Genomic DNA, 24,140 nt, shown 5'->3' with positions numbered 1-24,140 from the left:
GATGCTGGGGATCTCCAGAGGAGGCCGAGATAAATCATCCACTCGGCACTTCTGGCTGAAGATTGTAGCAAATACTTCAGCCTTATCTTTTGCACTGATGTGCTGGGCTCCTCCACCATTGAGGATAGGGATATTTGTGGAGCTGTCTCCTCCAGTGAGTTGTTTAATTGTCCACCAGCATTCACGACTGGATGTGGCAGGACTGCAGAGCTTAGATCTGATCTGTTGGTGTCTGTCTATCACTTGCTGTTTGGCACGCAAGTAGTCCTGTTATAGCTTCACCAGGTTGACACCTCAAGGTAGGAAATACCATGTTTTGCTATTGTTAAAGTTGTAAACTTTTGGAGCAATAAGTTCTTTGAAACAACTTACATGCATAGACATTCTAATGAATGAGAAAATTTACTCTTTCAACAAATTTACATGTAAATAATGTTTCTTTAATCATTGAGGATTTGTAACATATGATTGTTTCAGGAAAGACAGTAATGTTCACCAAAGGGGCTGAATCTTCCATCCTCCCGTTAGCCAAAACTGGGGCAATACCTACAATTAGCACACATGTGGACGAACTTGCTATGGTAAGTGATGCACCTTTCTGTAGAATTATGAGTGAGAAATTAGGCTGTACAGCACTTTTTTTAGGTGCTACTTGGTCTCCTAATGTTCAAATGAGGTTCACGACATCTGGCGCCATCTTGGCAAAGAGGTATACGTTTCATGATTTCCAGCAGCGCACAGAGCAGACAGATTATGATGTCAGTCCCCTTAATTAGTGTTGGTGGTGCCATTTTTGAAGACCACTGACCAGCCAAGCACATGTTAAATGGTATAAAGGACCTCTGCCAGTACTATATAAAGGGATCGCGAACTGCTTATAGGTTAGTTGATGGATTATTTCTTCTGGCTGCTGGTGCAGTTGTACATTTTTTGTAGCTATTTTTTATATTGGGCTAAAGTTTGAATAATGTACAGGGGGAGTGGTCTGGCTGGCACTGAAGTTGTTTTTGTTGATTTAAAATTTCATGCTGAAGCAAAGGGCAGAATTTTAACTGCCGGGTGGGAGAGGGTGGTTAAAGCCTAGCAAAGTGGCAGTGGGTTAGGAACCTGACATGATCTGCCCACTTCTAGGTTTAACCAGGGTACGTTTGAGGGCAAATGGGAAACCCCCATGGCACTGTTGGGTAAGTAATTTAAATAGTCAATTAATTGTGAATTTAACTCAAAATTCTGGCTTTTAATAGCCAGCGCACAGGTTTCCCGAGTTGTGTGGAACTGACCAGGGTCAACAAGACCAGAGAGCACATTGAGAAGTCATTGATCAATGAAACTAACAAGCTCAAAGAATTGCATAGCAGCTGGCCCAACCTACATGAAAGGCTTGTGCTCATAGGACTTATTCTGGGAGCCTAATTTAGTTGCATCACAGGTGATTTCTAACTTTTTGGAAGTCATTTCAACTACCTTTGACTTCATTCATCTTGATCTGATCTCTCCTGCTGTCAACCTTGACTGCAGCATGAGAACAGCTCTTGCGTCTATGGCATGGACCTCTGATGAGAAACAACAGGAGAAGCCATACCAACAGCAGCAGGAGCTGCTTTCTGCATAGCCACATGCTGCTCTGCAGGACAGAGGGGCTGAACACAGAGCTGCAACTCGAAGAAAGTGATACACCCAGCACAATGTACATTGATAAAGAATTAGCTTCCTTGACATGATGAAAAAGTAGTACCTCAGGAGGCTCAGAACATCACGTTAGGCTGACATATGCAGCTTCCTGGAACAAGACCTCCTCCCAAGTGGGCATGCATTGCCAGTGGATGTTAAGGTCACCACAGCCCTGAATTTCCTCACCTCTGGCTTGTTCCAGAGATCTTCTGATTACATCTCCAGACTCTGACAATCTGTTGCCACAAGTGTACCTCCACGGGTGACCAATGTCTTATTTCTGAAACAAAATTCCAGCATCCACAGTATTTTGCTTTTATCTTATTTCTGAAGGCTGTCAACTTCTATTTTTGTCCACTTTTGAGACTGATTGAGGCGTGTCAGGCTCTTGGGATATACGACTGGATTCCCACAGATATAGGGAGTCATTGCTTGAATATACATGGCGACCTCAGATCAACTTCACTGTTAGCCAGGAGGTGAAAAGTTATCGGGGTTAGGCAAGAATGTGGAGTTGAGGTTACAATCAGATCAGCCATGATCTTATTGAATGGCAGCAGGCTCAAAGGGCCAACTGGCCTACTCCTCCTAATGCATATGTTCGCAACCTGGAGCGTTCATCAATTGGAAGAGATTCCATTCACTCAATACTCAGCTTTTCTATGACCATCAGAAGGTTAATATACATGCCTGTACTAAATATCGAGGGAGCTGCTGTGATTCATTCATTCTACGTCAGTTATGTCTACCAAAGGTTTTTAAACTCCAGACAGCAGGGGCAGGTGGCTGATGACTCCTGGGAGGACCCCTATCTCTGATGCGAAGGTGATGTACAACAGGAGCCCCTTGACCACAAGGATGATAGAGCAAGTCATCGGATTGCTGAAAATGTAATTCAGGTGCCTTATCAGATCTGGGAACACACTTCGTATATGCCATGAAAGGTCTCCAGAATGGTTGTGCGCCTTGCCCAAGATTGTGCTGTAAAGAGTAAAGGCGCTACAGGAAGAGAAAGGTGCAACTGACTGGCGTTCTCAGAGGAGGGAGAAAGGAGGATGAGCCAGAGGGCCCTGCCAAAGACTGCACCTGACTTTGGGCAGGAGGCAGCATGTAGAGCTCCCTTTGGGAAAGGGAGGACAATGAATGAGAAGTGAGAGCGCTTTGAGAGAAGTCCCCACTTCCACATGCCTTTTCTCCATCTTGGTCTACTTGCACTTCACTGCTGGCCAGGAACTTTATAAGCTCTTGACACCATTTCAGTGAGGCAATGAAGCCAGATCCTTTCTCACTAATGTCCTTATGTCATTCTTTACTATCAGGGCTATGTCTCCTCCTTTGCCATTCTGTCCGTTTTTCTGAAATATTGTGTAGCCTGGAATATTTCCCAACCTTGATCACTTTGTAACCTTCTATACTATTGTTGCTGCTTCATGCATTCAGATAAAAAACATTTAATTTCATTTTTTTCTTCTATTCCCTGCAATAACCTTAATTGGTGATGCACAATTTTAAAATTTCTGTTCCTTCCTGTCCCACTCCGCTTGTCTTTACCCCCATTGCTGTATTGTTCTGATGCCTCAATCCTTCTCTTTTGATTTCAAATTTCCCTTCATCTGAACCCTCCCCCCGCCGTTAGTTTAAAGCCCTGTCCGCAGCCCTAGTTATACGATTGGCCAGGACATTTATTCAGCCCGCTTCAAGTGGAGCTCATTCCGAGGAATAACTCTCTCTTCCTGAGTTTTTTATTCGTTCATGGGTTCCAGCAGTTGCTGGGTAGACCAGCATTTATTGCCCACTTCCAATTGCCCTTGAGAAAGTGGTGGCAAGCTGCTTCCTTCAATCACTGCTGTCCATGTGTTGTAGGACCACCCACAGTGCTGTTAGGGCGGGAGTTCCCAGATTTTGACTCAACGACAGTGAAGGAATGGCGATGTGTGTACTGATGCCAGTGCCCAATGAACCGAAACCCCCTTCTTCCCACACCACTCTTTGAGCCACGCATTTAATTCTCTAATCTGCTTGACCCTATGCCATTTGGCACATTGCACATAATGGTGTCACCGGGTATGTGGGTGACCACAGTCTTTCCATCGCTAACGCCCACAGACTGTGCCTCCCTGCTGATGTCCAGAGCCTGTTTCTCCACAGCAGTCAATGTGGCAACAATTGCAGGTCCACCCATGGTTCTGTGGCTCTTCCTGAAGCTTTTCTGTCTCTCACATTCATAATTCTCTGCTTTCACTCATTGCAGAAGTGTGGGGAGGATGGTTGAGAACATTTTTGAGGAGTGATTGTAAGCCTGGGAGTGAGATATCAGTAAGGTGAGGGTGAGAGTGCGTTTTGGGCGTGGAAGTGTCTGGAGAGACAGGAATGAGTGGAGCTGAAGGATATTGTTAGCCTGAGGAGTATTATGAAGGACAATGGCTGGGGAGTCAGAGTATAGCGTTTGGCACCTTGTGTTATGCAACTCGTCTTTCCTGCCTTTATTTGGTCACTAAATCTTTTGTGGCATTGTGGCACTGTTCCCACCTACGAGGGACCACACTCCTGTTGCTCATCATTACTTCACTGACCTGCAGCTATGCCCGTTTGCTATTGGCTGCTTGGCCTCTTCCTCCTGTCCACTGGAAACAACACTTCCTTGCTGAACCTCACTGCCTTAAGCATGAGCTCCAAGGAAGAGTCAGAGAATTGGGAGACAATTTCCAACGTCTTGATGCCATCCTTCTCCTTTCTTCTGCCTGCTGCAGCCATATTGACTCTTCCCTGGATCCTTTAAATAGCAATCCTTCCTTCGAGAGAATGTGGATTGCTGTCATGTCTGCATTTGTCACTGGTCAAAGCTGGATGCGGGACCCTTAATGTTGTGGCTGAATTAAGCTGACAACTTTTGGAATCCAAATGTGCACAGAATAATGTGGAAATCCAAAAGTTGCTGTCAGTATCCTAGATGCACCCTTGGATATAATCAATGGGGAATCTTAAATTGATGAGAATTTCCGCTCTAATGTTGTTAGCCCTGCAGTAAAAACCCTTGTAAAAGTTGCATTTTGTTCATTAAGGTGCAACAGGATTTTTAACAGTATTAACTTCATAATTACTGCTAACTCCTCACTGACCCTGAAAAGTCAGTTTATATTTGTGTTGTCTTTCTTAAAATCATTTTGTTTGTTTTCATTTTAGTTTCCATTTTAATTCAACCACAATCATTTATTTCACTGATCTGAAAATTTTAATTTAAGTGTGAAGGATTTAGTGCTTTTAACTTCCTGGTTTGCTGTGTTTGGATACTTCAGTGTGCTTGACTGCTTATTTGCTTGTTGACATCACTGCTGCACATCAACAAATCTCCTTAACTTGGCACCAAATTTAAACTGCCATCAGGAAATGGGAAATCTGCACCACAAAGATCACTGGATCTTTATGGGCAGCTTTTTGAGGTCAGAGCAAGCACCATTGCCTTGCTGTTGTCCACAAAATCCAGCCAATTGCTGCTTATGGGACATTGCTGTGCATAGCTGGATGCTACGTCTTCCTACATAACAGTGACTACAATCCAAAAAGTAATCATTGGCTATGCAACTTCGGACGCACAAGATGCTACAGAAATCACAAATTTTACACATTCTTTCTAGAAAGGACTGCGAACGCTCTGCGTAGCATGCAAGAATTTAACCAAGAAAGAATATGAGGAAATAGCATCTCGGCTTCTTGAAGCCAGGACATCTCTGCAGCACCGAGAACAAGAAATAGCAGATGTTTTCAATTTTGTTGAAAGAGACCTGCATCTGCTGGGAGTTTCTGGCGTAGAAGACAAGTATGTTTATGCTTTGTCATTATTGTTACTCCAGTTAGATATCTATGAATCCTCTTACTTTGCCATGAAGTTATAAGTTATGTAAATAAATTAGACTCTTCATAATTTAATGAAATAATTATTCTGAGAATGCTGGAAAGTGAGATTAAAATGGACAGCTAGTTTTATTTTCTCTTCGGCCAGCGCAGACACGATGGGCTGAATGTTTCTGTGCTGTAACCTTTCTATGGTTCTAACAAATTCTGTAGATTAAGTTTTTATGCTGTGGATATTTCTGAAATGTTACTGATTGATCTATAGTAGAAGGCAGAAATGATTTTGTTTCTTCTGGTTTGAAGCTATTAATCATCTGTCATTTCATGCATTTTGTAATTTATAATGAAAATCTGGTTCATTTTTTTAAACAAGTACCAAGGTAACCTCAAATGTGCTGGAACTAATAGTTGCTTAATGCATTTTCATCAATCCAATTATTTGTTTTTATTGCAATTTAAGAATGCATATCAGATGTCTTGTTCTTTTGATGTATTTAATCCTATCATGGAAATGAACGCAGCTCTACCTATACTCACTCAAATGGTGTTAACGGAATTCAGAGATTTAACAAAATAGTAGGATACTTAAGTTCTTTTCAGAATTGAAATTCAGTTTTGTACATTGGATGTTTTCCTTATCATCAACCATGCTGCATGTGCAATGTGAAGGTAAGGAACACATCAGGAGATGGTGGTTTTTAGAAAAGAAATCAAGTTGGCACCTGACACATTGCTGGAGAAACGAGTGGCATATTTTGTTAACCACCAATTCCTGATGTGGGTTCTGCTTATTTTTAAAACTTACTCAGCCTTCAAGTACAATCAGGAATTGCTATTAAGAATATTGTACTCTTCGGGTGCGATGACCTTTCCCCATCCTATAACACAGCATCGCTGAAGAGTTGTTTTCATTTTCCTTTTTGAGGCAGTAGGCAGCTTCCCATGTTTCCATGTATTATTTTCAGTTATTTAATAGAAGTCAGTCTCTTTTATTCTTTATGAACACAGCAATGATCCTTTTTAAAATTTTGATTAACTATTTTTCATCAAAACTTGCTAGGCTCAACTGACCAACCTAACTCTAGATTACACCAAACTGCTAATTTGTGTTGGCTTAAAATTTTTTTGTAGGATACCATAGGTCTTCCTTGTGATAGACACACAATTATTCCAGATTTATTTCATAAGTAAAACATAATTGACTTAATAATTGAAAGCAGTTTCTGGCATCCAGATAGTCAAAGTTTAACTCAGCCTTGCACAAGGGGATATTCAGTAGAATGAAGCATCTCCTGCCGCAGGTCCAGATGAGAAATCAATGAGGAGAATTTACAGGATTGTTCCTTTAAAGCTGCATCAGTTTAATTGAATTTTTGTTAACTCCCATGACTGAAGAGAAGGTGCAACATTCCTCAAAGCTGCGTTTAACCATGCTGCAAATTAATCTTTAGATTTGGATTCTGGGCCTTCTGCCAACTGTGGCAGTGGTAGAATGAGCAGCACATCCGATCTTTGACAGACAAGGCACCACAACCATTGACGCAGCTGTTTGTCCCACTCAAAGCACTGGCTTCAGCCTCAAACAATTTTCATCTACGTCGACCTTGCCACTAATTCTGCACTGACTGGGCTTTGACTCTGGTACCAGCCCAGTGACACTAACAGTTATTGATAAAACAGATGTCAATGTCATTGACCTAGTATACCCTAGTAAAGGCGCTGATTAGAAACTTGTTACACTTGGTTTCTTTCAGCATTGAGGTTCTTTTAGAAGAAAGTCTAGACCACAAAACCTGTACACTCGAATCTAAACAAAGCTATTGATGAGTTTAGAATGGACATTGATATCTCCAACATGTATGGGTGATGAAAGAGGACTCACCCCAAGTAGAGTTGTTGAGATTAGTGGTCTGTTCAGTGAGGTCCTAGTGAGGATGAAGAAAATGCATATTTTGCTTTACAGGTTATACAGAGAAGATGTAGTTGTCAGCATGGTCTTTAAATGCATGGCTTTTATCTGTTGGGTATCCAACAGTCATTCATACAACAATATTGCTGGTCACTAGGAACAATTCCACTTGGGAAAATTAGCATACTAATTTGAATTGCTTCACGTGCTCATTAAATGATCAGTATAAATATGCAGGATCATATACCAATATTTCTTTTGGGTTGCTAGGGTTTCTCCAAATTCATTTGTGCCCATTTCTGCCTGTGGTTTAGACCTAGCTGATGCGGTAATAGTAGAGCTTTTCACTTAATCCTATTTATGAAGTACATTTGATAAATTCAACCATTTCCTTCTTAGTTTGACCCCAGATGGAACTTCAACTTGTTGGGATCAAAGCTCAAGTCAAATTCTTATCAACTCTTGTGAAATCTCTTAAAAATTATTACTTTGCCAGCCTTCATAATAAACACCAAAGGCTAGTGAATGGCTTTCACCAGTAGACCTAACTTGTTTGACGGGGAGTGAGGTTAAATTTCCATCTCTGCTTAAAATCATTTTGTTACCAAATTCTGAAAATTATACTGATCAAGCGTTGTCAATCATTCAACATTTCTTTTAATGAAAGTACCGCTTAGATTTTGTGGCCAAGTCAACAGTCAGGGTGAAAGACCTTTATAGATTCAGATAATTATGGAATATTTATTAATAATTATTACATTATAATTATTATAATAAATTTTTTAAATTATTATTAAATAAGTCAACAATGTAGATAGTTGACTGTATCACTTATGTGCCAAAGCAGGACCAACTAGAATGAAGTTCACTTAGTTTGTGTGCGGGTCCCTTGATGGGCCAACTTGTGCAGATTTCCTTCAAGGCTTCTTTCATTACTACAGTGACTACACTTCAAAAGTACCTCATTGGCTGTAAAGTGCTTTGAGACTTTTCCAGTGGTTGTGCTCTATAAATGCAAGTCTGGCTTTCTTTTATTTCTAAGATAGTTGCCTGGAGCAGCTCATATGCTGTCACAAATCATTTTTGTCCAGACAAAAAGCACTCAGTTAGTCTTCAAGATGATCTGAAAATTCAATTTCTCAGGGATGTTACTGCTTCGAAAAATTACCTTATGTGGAGGATGAACAAATAAAAAGAAAATTACAGTTAGGAGAAAGGTGAAATATAAGCTGGTTTAAGGTGGGGGGGTGGGGGGAGAGAGAAGTGGAGGGTGTGGTGATTGTGGAGATAAGCAAGCAGTGATAGGAGCAGATAAGGAGGATGATCTTATGCCATTTCCGCCAACTCCAGCATGATGCCACCACCAAACACATCTTCCCTTCACCCCCCACTGACGGCATTCCGTAGGAATCGTTCCCTCCGGGACACCCTGGTCCACTCCTCCATCACCCCCTACTCCTCAACCCCCACCTATGGCACCTCCCCATGCCCACGCAGAAGATGCAACACCTGCCCCTTCACTTGCTCTCTCCTCACCGTCCAAGGGCCCAAACACTCCTTTCAAGTGAAGCAGCATTTCACTTGCATTTCCCCTAACTTAGTCTACTGCATTCGTTGCTCCCAATGCGGTATCCTCTACATTGGAGAGACCAAACGCAAACTGGGCGACCGCTTTGCAGAACACCTGCAGTCTGTCCGCAAGAAAGACCCAAACCTTCCTGTCGCTTGCCATTTTAACACTCCACCCTGTTCTCTTGCCCACATGTCTGTCCTTGGCTTGCTGCATTGTTCCAGTGAAGCCCAACGCAAACTGGAGGAACAGCACCTCATCTTCCGACTAGGCACTTTACAGCCTTCCGGGCTGAATATTGAATTCAACAACTTTAGATCTTAAACTCCCCCTCCCCCCATCCCCACCCCGTCTCTCCCCCCTCCCTTTTTTTACAATAATTTATATAGATTCTTCTTTTCCCACCTATTTCCATTATTTTTAAATCTAAAACTAAAACTTTGTTAGTCTTTCCACCCCACTCCCACTAGAGCTGTACCTTGAGTGTCCTGTCTTCCATTCTTAATTAGCACTTTTCTTAGACAATATCACCACCTTCAACACCTCTTTGATCCTTTTGTCTGTGACATCTTTTGATTATCTGTTCCTATCACTGCTTGCTTATCTCCACAATCACCACACCCTCCACTTCTCTCTCCCCCCGCCCCCCCCACCTTAAACCAGCTTATATTTCACCTTTCTCCTAACTATGCTTCAGTTCTGCCGAAGGGTCGTGAAGACTCGAAACGTTAACTGATTTCTTCTCCACCGATGCTGCCAGACCTGCTGAGTTTTTCCAGGTAATTCTGTTTTTGTTTTGGATTTCCAGCATCCGCAGTAGCTTTTAGCTTTTTGTTTTTAAAAGAAAATTATAATTACTTAGCATAGGTGAAGGCTTCTCCATTCTTTGAACTTTAGCCTCCTCGTATAAAGCACCCTCCTGGCCAACCCCAATTTTGTTTTTTAACAGTTATTTATTTCTGTAAAATGTTAGTGCTCTTGGTGGTCCTGCAGGTTTTATTGCTGCCTTTGCCAGACAGAGGAGTGAAGGCCTGTTTCAAAGTGATGCTGTAATACATAAGGGTTGGAGATGAGGTTACCAGACTCCCAGAACATGAAGTTCAAGTGACAATGTTTCCTGGTAACTTCCCCTGTGAGATAACAGCAATTCCTGATTGTGTCTAGATTTTGAACTTTGATCATACAATGATGAAGACTCTTTATTGTAAGTAATCTATTCTTATGTTTAATTTTTTAATTGATTTTAGTTGTACCAAACATTTGATGAAGTCAGGTGATAATGATTTGAGTAATACTTTGCACCTAAAAGTTTGGATGTTGGCACTGTCGTGAGCTGATGTTTTGATTCCTTTAAGTGAAAACATTTTATTAAGGCATTTCTCAGCAGTATTATTTAGCTGTGTAGTGATTTGGACATAACTTCTTAATATATTTCAATTTTTTTGGCCCCATTTATTAAAACCTGATAGTACATCGTAAGATTTTGCTGGTCACATAACCACAGGCCTTGCATTCACACTAATACATAAAGTATTACATTATTTTGAGAAGAGCTGCTCATCTCAACTTATGAGATTGAGTGTGTGTTCTTTTGTGATATGGAACTTCTTAAGTAAAAATTATTGATTACACAATTAACTTAATCGTTGAGGAAAGGAGCACCGAATTTACTCAAAAGAAGGTTTCCAGTGAAGGGACCTCCATGTCATTTTATTTCATTCATACAGGATATCTATTCAGTCATCCTCCCATCATAGTATCCAGCTGTCAGTTAAATTAACCCATATCCTTGCCTCAACACTTTTCCGGGTAACCTATTTCAACCGTTCTGCTAAGAAATACTTCTTTATGTCTGCCTTAAATATGGTTTTCATATCTTTGAGTGTGTACTCTTTTGACCTGCTTTCTTGGCATATCTGTATTATTTCACATTTACTTTCTCTAACCAGTTGGGAATCTTGTATAGTTTTAGAAAGTCCATATAAGAACTTTTTTGAGGTAGAAGAGCCATAGTTTACCAAGGTGTTTTTTTGTACATCATCTCTTCAAGGGCAAGTTAAGCCAATTTACCTGGAACTGCATTACCTCGAGGGCCTGGGTCTTTGAACATTGAATTTTATCTCTTTTTAAAAACAAATGACCTGATAGGAGTCACTCATTAGAAGTGACAATAACTCATTTGGATTTTTAAAATGTAGCCTATTTAATGCACTTATGCCACTTACAAAGCAACATCAATTTGAACATAATTTTGTTTTCCATGTTAGTTTTCACCTGCCCCATTTTCCCTCCAAAAAATAAGGACTCATTCTAGGTACAATTCTATAGTAACTGGCCCTTTGGTACCTTGGATAAATAGCAGTCTTTCCATGTATAAGTTCAGGAAATGTGTGTGTGCAGTGCTTTTGACCCTGGAGTATCAGAGCTGAGCCTATATCTGAGCTGCTGCCCACCTAGTTGCATAATTTGACAATGTTACTGAATAACTATCAGAAATTTTAATTAGACATATGTTGCTTGCTGAGAGTATCTTAACTGCTTTGTTTCTTGTTCCAGGTTGCAAGAAAAAGTTCCAGAGACAATAGAAGCTCTTAAATTGGCAGGAATCAAAGTATGGGTTCTTACAGGAGATAAACAGGAAACTGCAATTAGTGTGAGTTTATCAAGCGGACATTTTCACAGGACCATGAATATTTTGGAACTTACCAATCAGAAATCAGACACTGAATGTGTTGCGCAGCTTCAAAGGCTTGATAGAAGGTAATCATGTTCTCTTTTTGTGGTCTGTTTAATCAATTCCACACGATCCTTCTGTGTTTTGTGATTGTGCAGTGAATTGGTTCTAGTAAAACCATTCATCAATAATTAAATATTGTAAATTTTAAGTTTGTGACGGTTACATTTACTATTAATATATACTGGACCATGGGTGAACTGTAACAATTGTTTATTCCTGTCTGGCGCAAAAGTGAAACAGGAAAGGTGGCCAAACCATGGCTTACAAGAGAAATTAGAGATAGTATTAGATGCAAGGAAGAGGCATACAAATTGGCCAGAAAAAACAACAGACCGGGGGATTGGGAGCAGTTTAGAATTCAGCAAAGGAGGTCCAAGGAATTGATTAAGAAGGGGAAAATAGAGTACGAGAGTAAGCTTGCAGAGAACATAAAAACTGACTGTAAAATTTTGTATAGCTATGTGAAGAGAAAAAGATTGGTGAAGACAAATGTAGGTCCCTTACAGTCAGAAACAGGGGAATTTGTAATGGGGAACAAAGAAATGGCTGACCAACTAAATACATACTTTGGTTCTGTCTTCACAAAGGAGGACACTAATAACATACCAGAAATGTTGGGGAACACAGGGTTTAGTGAGAGGGAGGAACTGAAAGAAATCAGTATTAGTGGGGAAATGGTGTTGGGGAAATTGATGGGATTGAAGGCCGATAAATCCCCGGGGTCTGATAATCTACATCCCAGAGTACTTAAGGAAGTGGCCCTAGAAATAGTGGATGCATTGGTGGTCATCTTCTAAGATTCTATAGACTGTGGAACAATTCTTACAGATTGAAGGGTAGTTAATGTAACCCCACTATTTAAAAAGGGAGGCAGAGAGAAAACAGGGAATTATAGACCCATCAGCCTGATGTCAGTAGTGGGGAAAATTTTAGAGTCCATTATAAAAGATTTAATAGCTAAGCACGTGGAAAACAGTGGCAGAATCGGACAGAGTCCACATGGATTTATGAAATCGTGCTTGACAAATCTACTGGAGTTTTTTGAGGATGTAATTAGTAGAGTTGATGAGGGGGAGCCAGCGGATGTGGTTTATTTGGACTTTCAGAAGGCTTTCAACAAAGTCTCGCATAAGAGCTTGGCGTGTAAAATTAAAGCGCATGGGATTGGGGGTAGTGTATTGAAATGGCTGGAAAACTGGTTGGCAGACAAGAAACAAAGAGTAGGAATAAATGGGTCTTTTTCCGAATGGCAGGCAGTGACTAGTGGGGTACTGCAGAGATCGGTGCTGGGACCCCAGTTATTCACAATATATATTAATGATTTAGATGAGGGAATTAAATGTAATATCTCCAAATTTGCAGATGACACAAAGCTGGGTGGGAGGGTAAGCTGTGAGAAGGATGCAGAGATGCTTCAGTGGGATTTGGACAAGCTGAGTGAGTGGGCAAATGCATGGCAGGTGCAGTATAATGTGGATAAATGTGAGGTTATCCATTTTGGTAGCAAAAACAGGAAGGCAGATTATTATCTGGCTATAAATTGAGAGAGGGGAATGTGCAACGAGACCTGGGTGTCCTGGTACACCAGTCGCTGAAGGTAAGCATGCAGGTGCAGCAGGCGGTAAAGAAGGCAAATGGTATGTTGGCCTTCATAGCCAGAGGATTCGAGTACAGGAACAGGGATGTCTTGCTGCAATTGTACAGGGCCTTGGTGAGACCACACCTGGAATATTGTGTGCAGTTTTGGTCTCCTTATCTGAGGAAGGATGTACTTGCTATAGAGGGAGTGCAGCGAAGATTTACCCGACTGATTCCTGGGATGGTGGGACTGACATATGAGGAGAGATTGAGTCGATTAGGATTATATTCGCTGGAGTTCAGAAGAATGAGGGGGGATCTCATAGAAACCTATAAAATTCTAACAGGACTAGACAGGGTAGATGCAGGAAGGATGTTCCGATGGTGGGGGAAACAGAAGCAGGGGTTACAGTCTGAGGATATGGGGTATACCATTTAAGACTGAGATGAGGAGAAATTTCTTCACCCAGAGAGTGGTGAGCCTGTGGAATTCGTTACCACAAAGTAGTTGAGACCAAAACATTGTATGTTTTCAAGAAGGAGTTAGATATAGCTCTTGGGGCGAAAGGGATCAAAGGGTATGGGGAGAAAGCGGGAGAAGGCTGTTGAGTTGGATGATCAGCCATAATCATAATGAATGGCGGAGCAGGTTCGAAGGGCCGAATGGCCTACTCCTGCTCCTAGTTTCTATATACTGTTCATTTTTTTTCAAATCCTCTGTCCTTCGGTAACAACTTTCATTTATATAACGCCTTTAATGGAGAAAAGTTTCCCAAAGCACTTCACAGAATCGTAAACACACAAAAATCACCCCAAGCCAAAGAAAGAAATGTTAATCAAGGTAGCAAAAAGCTTAGATGGATTTTAAGGAGGGCTTTAAAGAAGGAGAGGGAGACCATGAAGAAATTTGAACACAAGCATGAGAAATTTAAATAAAAGGTATTGAGTGAGTAGGAGTTAATTTAGGTCAGCGTGTAGAGGTTTGATTGATTGGTGAACAGGACAGTGAAGGATAGGATACAAGCTGCAGAATTTTGGATCTGCTTTTGAAGAATCAAGTGCTGACTTGGAAAGAATTGACCACCTTGAATCTGTAAGTGCCAAAGGTAATGGGTATAGATTCCATCAACAGATGGGCTAAGGCGGGCACAGAATTTGGGTGATGTTATTGGTTGAATTAGGCAATCTTTGGAGAGTATATTGGATCAAAAGTTCAGCACAACTCAAATAGGACACAGAAGTCGGACACGTTTTGCTTCAATGTAAGCCGGTGTCGAGGAAGGAAGATGGAATCAGTGGCTAGAGTACAGAGTTTGTGGCAGGCTCAAAGACAGTGGCTTTTTCTTTCCATTGTTTAACTGGAAAAATTGTCACTCATCCAGGATGGATGTCAAACAAGCAAGCTGTCTTACATAGGCAGAGGAAGGACCATGAGAGATTCTGGTGAGATAGAGCTGGGCCTTGTCAGTGCATACGTCGAATTTGACCCTAATTCTTCTGGTGATATTGCCAAGGGATAACATGTAGATGGGGGAAGAGGTTAGGGCTAGGGATGGGCTCACTGAGTTCTGTAAAGGTAATGGTGCTTGATTGAAAGAGAAGGCATTGATGGAAATGCAATGCTTACAATTGTATCGATAAGAAAGGAACCTTGAGGACAAATCCCATTGCTGCTCCTCCATTGTCCAGCTCAGTGGAAGAGGGTGTTGTGATTAACAGTGTTAACAGCTGCAGAGAGGTCGATTTAAGGATGAAGAAAAATGGTGCACCTGTGATCACAGTCATAAAGAATGTTTTGTGACTTCAAAGCAGTTTTGGTGCTATGTGGGGGGCAGAAAGCTGATTGCAGAGTTTCCACCAAGTACTTGCAAGAAAGGTGGGCATGAAATTGGGGATGGAACAACATGTTACAAGTACTTTGGAGAAAGGAGGGAGGTTGGAGGTTAGAGGTTAGGTTTGTTAGGTGAGGGGTTGAGGGTGATTTTTCTTTCCTGAGTGGTGTGATGATGGTTTTGAAAAGGAGGGGAGCAGTATCTGCATAGAAGGAACTCTTCTGCAGTGTCGGCGAGCAGGATGGGCCAAGAAGTGGAATTGGATTGTCAGCAGTTCAGTGAGAATGCATTCAAGGGAACAGTGGTGGATCTTGTAGAGATGATGAGTTCAGAGAGGGCATGAGAGAAGATAGGAAAGAAACTACCAGAATGCAGTGGGGGTGTTGTGGGGATCTTTGGGGGAAGTTTAGAGGTAGCTGAATGGTTGGTCTCAATCTTGGTAACAAGGAAGATGCCCTTGCATTTGGTTGTTGGAGGTGAGGGCAATGGAACCTGAGAAGAAGTGGTTTAACCAGATGGTTGGTGATGGAAAATAGAAACCAGGGATTATCTTTCCTATTCTGAGTGAGCCTGAAGTAGTGGATGGTTTTGATAAACCAAACTAAGGTTTTGACAATGCTTGATGTGATCCGGCAATTAACGCTAAATTAACTTGGTGCTAGACAGGATCAAGTCAGCGCCTCTTGAACTTGAGGAAGCAAAGATTGGAGCAACATCAGAGGGATTTCCCAGTGTGAGAGCGAGTAGAGGTTCAACTGTAAACCAGGAAATCACAGGTGAAGAGTGGTTGAGCGGATCAACAGCTGCATTGTGGACCAAAAATGAGAGAGTTGGATATTTGAAAGTACAGTTATAAGTGACCTGGAAGAGAATTTATCCCAAGGACAGATGCATAAGGAAGTGATGGTGAGGAAGGCAAGGAAGTGGTCAGAAATGGCCTCACCTGGAATTCAGGTGGTGAGAGTCAGGGGTGGGAGGGGGCCAGTAACATGGCAAAGTGAAGGGATGGCAGTGAATGTGGGGAATTTATTTGGAGGGAGAGATTTAGTGTTGTCAGAGGATAGAGAATAAAGTGACCTGAGATGGAGATTGAAATCACAGGGAATGAAGAGTCACTTGGTGTTGAGGTTAAGGGTGAATATCTTAGTTACAAAAATTGGTATAGACTCGGCAGGGCAGTGAGAAACAAGGGATTGTAAAGTATAGGCAAGGGGTTTGGAACAGCTTGAAGTGCTTGTAAGGAGGAGAAGGCACCAGAGGAGTAGAAAGAGAGACAAAGGTCCGATTTGGTGATAAGGACCACACCATTACCGTGGTTATTGGATGGGCAGATGGTGGCTGTAAAAGATGGACAAAGAGGCTTCAATCAGGGGTGTGATACTGCCACCCATGAGAGAGGTTTGTCAGTGCAACCATCCACAATAAGGTTATGAATAACAGGGGCTTGGTTTGTGAGTGAAGAGGCGTTCTGGAGGGAAGTGTGAAGAGGGGCCATGATTGTTAATGGGGCAGAGTTCAAGAAGGCAATACTGGTGGGAGGAATGAACAGGACAGTGGCAAGATTAGCCTCTTCCCCTCCACCTCCTCTTCCCCCTCCCCATCCGACCCCAGCAGTCCTGCTGAAAATGGAAATTGGCATGAACAGGTGAGGAATTTGGAAAGAGAAAAGTGAGAGGGGTTGTGATAGTGTTTAACGTTATGAAGTTCATTCAAATTGGATCTGCACGCTTTTCTGCCATGTAAAGAGTTTTAGCACAAGGGGTCATATTTACAAATTAAGAATAATAACAGAAGATAGGAAATGCAGGAGGATTTTTTTTCAATAAAAAAGGTGGTAAGTATGCAAAACAGGTTACCAGCATTGGGGTATGAAACTAGAAACCTTGATGTGTTTCAAAAAGGAACTAGACAAGTTTTTGTTAACAAATGGGATTTTGGGCTACCAGAAATGCACAAAGGGGTGGACTAGATGAATCCTTAGGCCTTCTGCCTGAAGCAGTTATCGTTTTTGGTTAGTTGGTACTGTTTTAAAAAAAAAAGCAATCCTCTCAAGTCATTTTCCATATTTAATTTGTGTTTGTTCTAGTCTATGAACCAACTAACGACCAAGATCTGAGCGTATGTAAAAAGGAACTTCCAGTTAGCAGCAGCAATTGCTATAGTAAATGAGTAATGGGATAAGGCGCAATGGGCCAAGTGTCCTACACCTCCTAATTCGTGTATTTGTATAAATTGACTTAAGCAAGCCCTGCACTGTGCCATAAATAAATTTCCCTGTGCATGAGTGGAAGGTGTGCAATAAATGCACACAATATGGATCCATAATTTTAATGTAAGCTTTTATGGAGAGGGTAAATTCTCTTTGCTGTTCATTAAATTGAGCCTTTAAATCCTGTCTGAAATAGATTGGCACAGGCAGTGTTTTATCTGATGTACATGCACAAATTAACTATGCAAAAAAATCAGAAACCTGAATTATAAACTTTAACAAATGGTTTATGATTGCAGAATAAAACAGGATCATGTGATTCAGCATGGCTTGGTTGTAGATGGAACTAGCCTTTCAATCGCACTCAGGGGACATGAAGAACTGTTCATGGAAATTAGCAAAAACTGCAGTGCTGTGTTATGTTGCCGAATGGCACCCCTGCAAAAAGCAAAAGTAAGTTGCGTATTCAAAAGTGCAGTTGGACAAAGAAATCAAAATTGCATGTGCAATTTCTTATGTTGTTCATATTAATTTAGCAATGTCAAATTGTGGTCTAATATGATAGAGACCAAAAGTCCCATGATTCCCTTATCCTTGAGTATATTGGTATGAAAATAGGAATTAACTTATTTTACCTGAATTAAAATACTGATCTTTAAAATTCAGCTCCCTTTTTGACTCAATGCAGCAAATGTATTTGCTAATTAGATCATCTTGGGAAGTTTATAGGTTTGATCCCAATTCTTATCTCAAGTGACAATTCATCGCGGTCTTCCCAGATTAATGAAAAGAAAATCAGCTTGCATCTGACCGGAGATTCCTGCTGGAAGTTTCGTATGTCAGTCAAGGGCTAGTGATTACAAGTTTAGTCAGGTACATATGTGATACAGTCCCTTCTTCACAGGCATTGTTCCATAATTGGGGAGATGATTTTCTTGAGAAAGACAGGATGGGAGCATAGAACACTTTTGAACAAATGTGTCATAGAATCTGTTGTTTGCTGTGACCAGTGAATGGTTTTAACTTCAAGCTTTTATGGAGAGTGTAAGTTCTATTTGCTGTTAATTAAATAGATGAAAATTGAATTAATTAAAATTCATTGGTTCTTGGGCATATAGTACAAAAGCAAGAAAGTCATGATGAATATTTGTACACTAGTTCTTCCTCAACTAAAGTAGTGTGTTCAATTCTGGGCACTTTAATTTAGGAAAGCTGTGAAGGCAGTAGAGAGAATCCAGCAAAGATTTACAAAAATGGTCCTGGATGTGAGGAACTTCAGTACATGGATAGATTGGAGAGGTTGGAATTCTTTTTGGAGAAGAGAAGGTTGATAGGAGATTTGATAGAAGTGCTCAAAATCATGAGGGGCCTAGATAGAGTAGATAGAGAGAAGCCGAGATCCAGAGGCAACATGAGGAAAAACATTTTTACATAGTAAGCGGTTAGGACCTAGAATGTACTACCGGAGTGTGGTGGAGACATATTCAACCGTGACTTTCAAAAGGGAATTGGATAAGCTCCTGAAAGGAGAACATTTGCAAGGCTGGACTAGCTAAATTGTTCTTGCAGAGAGCTGACAGGGACACGAAGGCTGAATGGCCTCTTTCTGTGCTGTAACTGTTCTATGGTTCAATCCTATAATGGATTATTTTGTTTGATTCAGAGCGGGAATGTCTTTACTTTGAAGTGATTGCCTGAAACAGATCATGCAAACAAGTATACCCAGGAGATTCTACAGCCACAGTCAATCTAAAGACTGTGCACATCACATTAAGGTCAAGGAAAATAACAAAAAGCCTGTTGACACGCACACTACCATTACGTTGTGCTTTCCTTGTTGCCTGACCGAATCTGCCTTATGGTGTTTACCAAGTCCCTTTTTATCATTTCACAGCAAGGGTGATATGTCTGTCTCTATTTGGATAATTAGCTAATGAAAGTATCCTCCCCACAATTGTCAGAAAATGTAGTATGACAAGTTCTAACAATGCTAGACAATTGAGAGAATAGCCTATTAGTCTTTGGAAGTATATTTTTCACGGGAGGTAATTTCAGCATGTGAAGTCTCCCTTCCTTCAGACAGGTTAGGGTTAACCCAGGCAAGATACTGGGCAATTTGAGCAAAATGTGCGGCATGGAACTAGTGTATGACTTGTGAATTTTAGGTCGTATGGAAGGTAGTGGCGTAGTGGTATTGTCACTGGACGAGTACTCCAGAGATCCAGGGTAATGCTTTGGGGATCCGGGTTCGAATTCCACCATGGCAGATGGTGAAATCTGAATTCAATAAAAATCTGGAATTAAAAGACTGATGACCACAAAACCATTGCCAATTGTCATAAAACCCACCTCCAGACCACATAGCAATGTGATTGACTCTTAAATGCAATTGGGAATTAGGCCAGTAACTATGAATAATAATAGAAGTGTTTGTGAATCAGGAGGCTGTTCATTGCTGTGGGCAGGCAGATTTCCTCCTCTAAAGGACATTAGTGAACCAGATGGGTATTTAAGACAATCAAGAATGGTTTCATGGTCATTAGACTTCTAATTCCAGATTTTTATTGAATTCAACTTTCACCATCTGCCGTGGTGGGATTCGAATCCTGGTCCCCGGACCATTGCCCTGGGTCTCTGGAAGACTAGTCCAGTGACAATACCTGTATGCCACCACCTCCCCATGCCTTGTATCTTGTGCCTTAAAGTTGATATTTGGTTTTATATATTTTCAGATTGTCAGGCTTTTAAAGACATTGCCAGCCAAGCCTATTACCTTAGCAATTGGTGATGGTGCAAATGATGTCAGCATGATAATGGAAGCAAATATTGGCATTGGTATGTAAACAGAAAATTGGCAATTATATGTATATTACAATTTTGTGTGTCTCATGAATGAGCAGAATTATAATGGGCTCAACAATTCCTAAGGATAGTGGCTGAAAATGAAATATGACATACCAAATAACATCTAATCATCTGTCAGTAAATTAATGGAATGTTCCTGATCAAGTGACTTTTATTTTCATGTATATTTGTCACAAAACAAGTATTTAGCACTTTTTTTTAACCATTTCAGTTTTTATTTTCTCTTTGGGCACATGGGTACTTGATGTAAACCACTTTCAAGCACTTAACTTTTGGGTTCATACTTTTTATATATCTGGCTGCACAAAATTACAGGATTCTTTGGTGAATGAGCCAGTAATTGGGCCTGTATCATGTAAGTCATTTCTTACCAAGTTTGAGCACCCCTCCAAATCCAAACAGTAGTGAGGTCAGAGGAAAATGGATTGGGAGATTCTCCAATAATCCACGTGAACTTTCCAATCAATAAACTTGTGTCTAAAATTAAATGTGTGTATGATATATTTACATATTTTGTCAACTAGAATGTGTAATAGACTACTAGACTGATCAGTACAGCTCTAACTGGAGAAGCGTTGAGTACCCTCTGATCTTCAAGACTAGAAATAGTTTGTACAATATATAATTCATTGAATAGCCTACTCTGCTCACTCTGGACTACTTTTCAAATTCTTCTCACCCCCGCACTCCGCCACTAGTGGCAGAGCCTTAAACCATTAGACTCTTCTACTTTAAAACCCTGCTAAAAATCCACCTCCTTAGTATTGATTTAGGTCCCCTTTCATGACGTTTCTCCCAACTGGGTATGTGAACTGTGTCCATTATGAAGTGCCTTGGGATGTTTTGTTGTGTTCCTTTTACATTTAACTTTTATTATTTTTCTTCTCACAGGAATTATGGGCAAAGAAGGAAGGCAAGCAGTGAGAAATAGTGACTATGCGATAGCAAGGTTCAGATTCCTCGCTAAGTTACTGTTTGTCCATGGCCACTTTTATTATGTCAGAATATCACATCTTGTAAAGTACTTTTTTTATAAGGTATGTTGCTTTGATGAATCTTGTGTAATTTTACCAGTCACATTTTTAACATTGGCCTGCTAATTAACAAAACATTTTTTCTCTTGACATTCCGTCCCTTTCTGCTTTCTTTTTCCTAACTTCTGTAGTACAGTGTGCATGTGACAGCAGTTTTATAGCTCCTTTCGTGATCACAAGACATCCTAAAGCTCCTTAAAGCCCAGGGGTAGCCAAACTTTCTGAACCTTAGAGCTGCAAAGGATATTCTTCAGACATTCATGAGCCACAAGACATGGACAACCTTTACAGATACACTACTCACTGCTTAACTGACTTTGGCAGCCCTGCTCTTCCAATGTGGAAAATTAGTCCAGAGGTTTACAAAAAAAAAGGATTGTACTTGTGGGGGGAGGGAGAGTTGTAACCACCTACTGAACAACAAATTTGAATCATAGTACCTGTGTCCCAATACAGCAGATTCTTACATTCTTCTGTTCTGTATTAAATTGTTCCCTCCCGTTCCAGACAGAGGCTGCAAGCCGGCAGGTCAGCGGCGAGAGGATGGGTTGGGGAGCTGGGGAGGTCTCTCTAAAATGGCCCTGATAGGGTCATGGAGCCCTAAGGCAGACTGACGGGAAACTATGAAAGGAATCTCGTGACGGCACTGGATGGAGACTGAATCAATCATGGACCCTCTGAGCAGTGGAGCAAATTCAAGATGAGCCGAAACGCATCCTCGATCTTGTTCGTATCCCTCCTTCCTCCCAGTTTTGCTGCCTACTCTCCAGTTCTCTCCCTCTGTGAAGCTGTTTATGGCTGAGGCTGCACCCAACTGTTTACCTTGAACCACACTCTAAATGTGGAAAAGCTGCATGCAGTTTGAGAGTTGCCGTTTTGCTACCTTTTCACAGCCAATGGTGTACTTTTGAATTGTTGTCACTGTTATACAACATATAAAGGTGGCAGACATTGACGCTGACAACTGGAAGATAGTCACAGATGGCCATGACCTCTGGAGGCTGACTGTTTGCTTGGATGGGCGTTAGAAGAGGCAAGCGGAAGTGAAAAGCTCAGCTGGCCGAGAAGAGGGCCCAGGAAAACAAGAGACCAGCAGATCATGCATCTTCTTTGCCCACAGTATTCCTCTGCAGCAAATGTGGCAGAGACTGTCATGACAGAGTGGAGCTCCTGAGCTACACCAGGCGATGCTTAACAGAGTTGCAACCATGGCAAAAACCATAATCTTATAAGATGTAGGCTGCCACCACAGTTGTAAGGTAGAAAATCCAACAGTTTATTTGCACACAGCAAGCTTCCACAAACAGCAATGTAATAATGACCATATAATCTGTTTTTATGATGTTGATGCATAAATATTGGCCAGAACACCAGATTAACTCTGCTCCTCTTCTTCAAAATAGTATCATGAGATCTTTTACACCCAGCTGAGGGTTTAACTTCTCATCTAACAATGCAGCATGCACTCAGTACTGCACTGGAGCGTCATTCTTTGACTTCGGTGCTCAAGTCTCTGGAGTGGGATTTGAACCCACGACCTTCTTAATTGGAGGCAAAGGTGCTACCAGCTGAGCCAAGACTTAGTGCTGTGGCCAAATGCCTACTTTATGAACCATGACATTAAATGTTGTCAGGCTGCTTGAAAGTGACGTGTGCCTCATGCAAGCTCGATCTTGTTCTTGCCCATTTATGCACTTTTCAAACAAGATCACAATCAGGAATGCAAAATGTAACTTTTTCCACCTTCATTAACCTAGGGCCTCTGAAGGCATGCTGCAGCACTGTTTAGACTTGCCTATGTTGAGTTTGCTGATATCAGTAATCAAACCTGAAAACTTCAGTTTAGTAGGGCATAGTTCTACTAGACAATGTCAATGAGTGAGTGTTAAAAAAATGCTTTGCAGAAAGTTACATTCTCTAGCAACCCCACAGAATCAACGTATAGATATGTGGATTTTGTAGCCATTTCGTAATTGCCTACAGTAAATTTAACATGATGCATTATTTTTCAAAGGTGCCTGATAACTTATTAAAAACTAACCAAACCTGTGTTCTCTTTTTTCCCCCTAGAATGTCTGTTTTATTACACCTCAGTTTTTATATCAGTTCTTCTGTTTGTTTTCACAACAGGTAAGCATTACTTTTCATATAAATTAATGAACTTGAGGCTAGAATTTATTAACTTTTTCCGCATACAGTAATTGCTACTTCTGGTAGTTCTCATTTAGTGGATTTACAAGCTTCTGAAGGGGGAGGTAATTATTGAAAGCATAAAATTTATTTTTTGTGGCAGGGTTACTCTGGGCATCACTTGCATTTTGTTCATTTTTTCATGCCAGGGCATTTTCCAGCATTTTTAGACGGAACTTTTATTTATTAATAACAGAATAATATATATTCATAAATGGCCTTTTAATGCACATCCGGCTATGTATTTTTACATAAGAGAACAGAAACAATTTAGGTAATTAACTAGGGAATAAATAATTCTTGTAATAAAGGGGCAACTTCCGATGTGTGGTTGGTGCACTCTCCATTTATTTATTTCATGGATAAATCTTGAATGAAACCACAGACAGTTGGTGTAAAATATTTTGATTGTGAAATTAATAGCTTTCCCCTTGGATCAAGAATTGAAATATCTGGAAACCTTTTCAATACAATTTTCAGGCACAACCAGCTGGTTGCACTTCTGGATGTGATGCAATTTCTCTGAAATTAAAAAAAAAATTGAGTAACCTTTTTATGAATGTTATGGAGCTATCAAATGCAGTGGTGGATTTGTATGTTTCTATTCATATGTCTAACAGAATTTCATTGAAGGCTTTTTTTTCTACACTGTATCACTTCTGATTCCTTTTGTTGCTATTTAGGAAATAGTGA

General features: G+C 40.8%; 1 protein-coding gene across 3 annotated transcripts in view; it reads left to right on the top strand.

The window, feature by feature from the left end:
• atp11b (ATPase phospholipid transporting 11B) overlaps positions 1–24,140 on the top strand; it is a 191,344-nt gene that overhangs the window by 103,649 nt on the left and 63,555 nt on the right. For all 3 annotated transcript variants that reach the window (XM_078563954.1, XM_078563956.1, XM_078563957.1), the window contains exons 17-23: positions 478–581; positions 5,307–5,488; positions 11,559–11,762; positions 17,658–17,811; positions 20,091–20,193; positions 21,115–21,260; positions 23,328–23,387. In XM_078563954.1, coding sequence (XP_078420080.1) covers positions 478–581; positions 5,307–5,488; positions 11,559–11,762; positions 17,658–17,811; positions 20,091–20,193; positions 21,115–21,260; positions 23,328–23,387 — 953 coding nt within the window. The remainder of the gene's footprint in view (positions 1–477; positions 582–5,306; positions 5,489–11,558; positions 11,763–17,657; positions 17,812–20,090; positions 20,194–21,114; positions 21,261–23,327; positions 23,388–24,140) is intronic.

The sequence above is a fragment of the Cetorhinus maximus genome, chromosome 19, assembly GCF_964194155.1.
Source record: "Cetorhinus maximus chromosome 19, sCetMax3.hap1.1, whole genome shotgun sequence".
NCBI lineage: Eukaryota > Metazoa > Chordata > Chondrichthyes > Lamniformes > Cetorhinidae > Cetorhinus > Cetorhinus maximus.
This window is presented reverse-complemented; position numbering and strand designations above follow the sequence as displayed.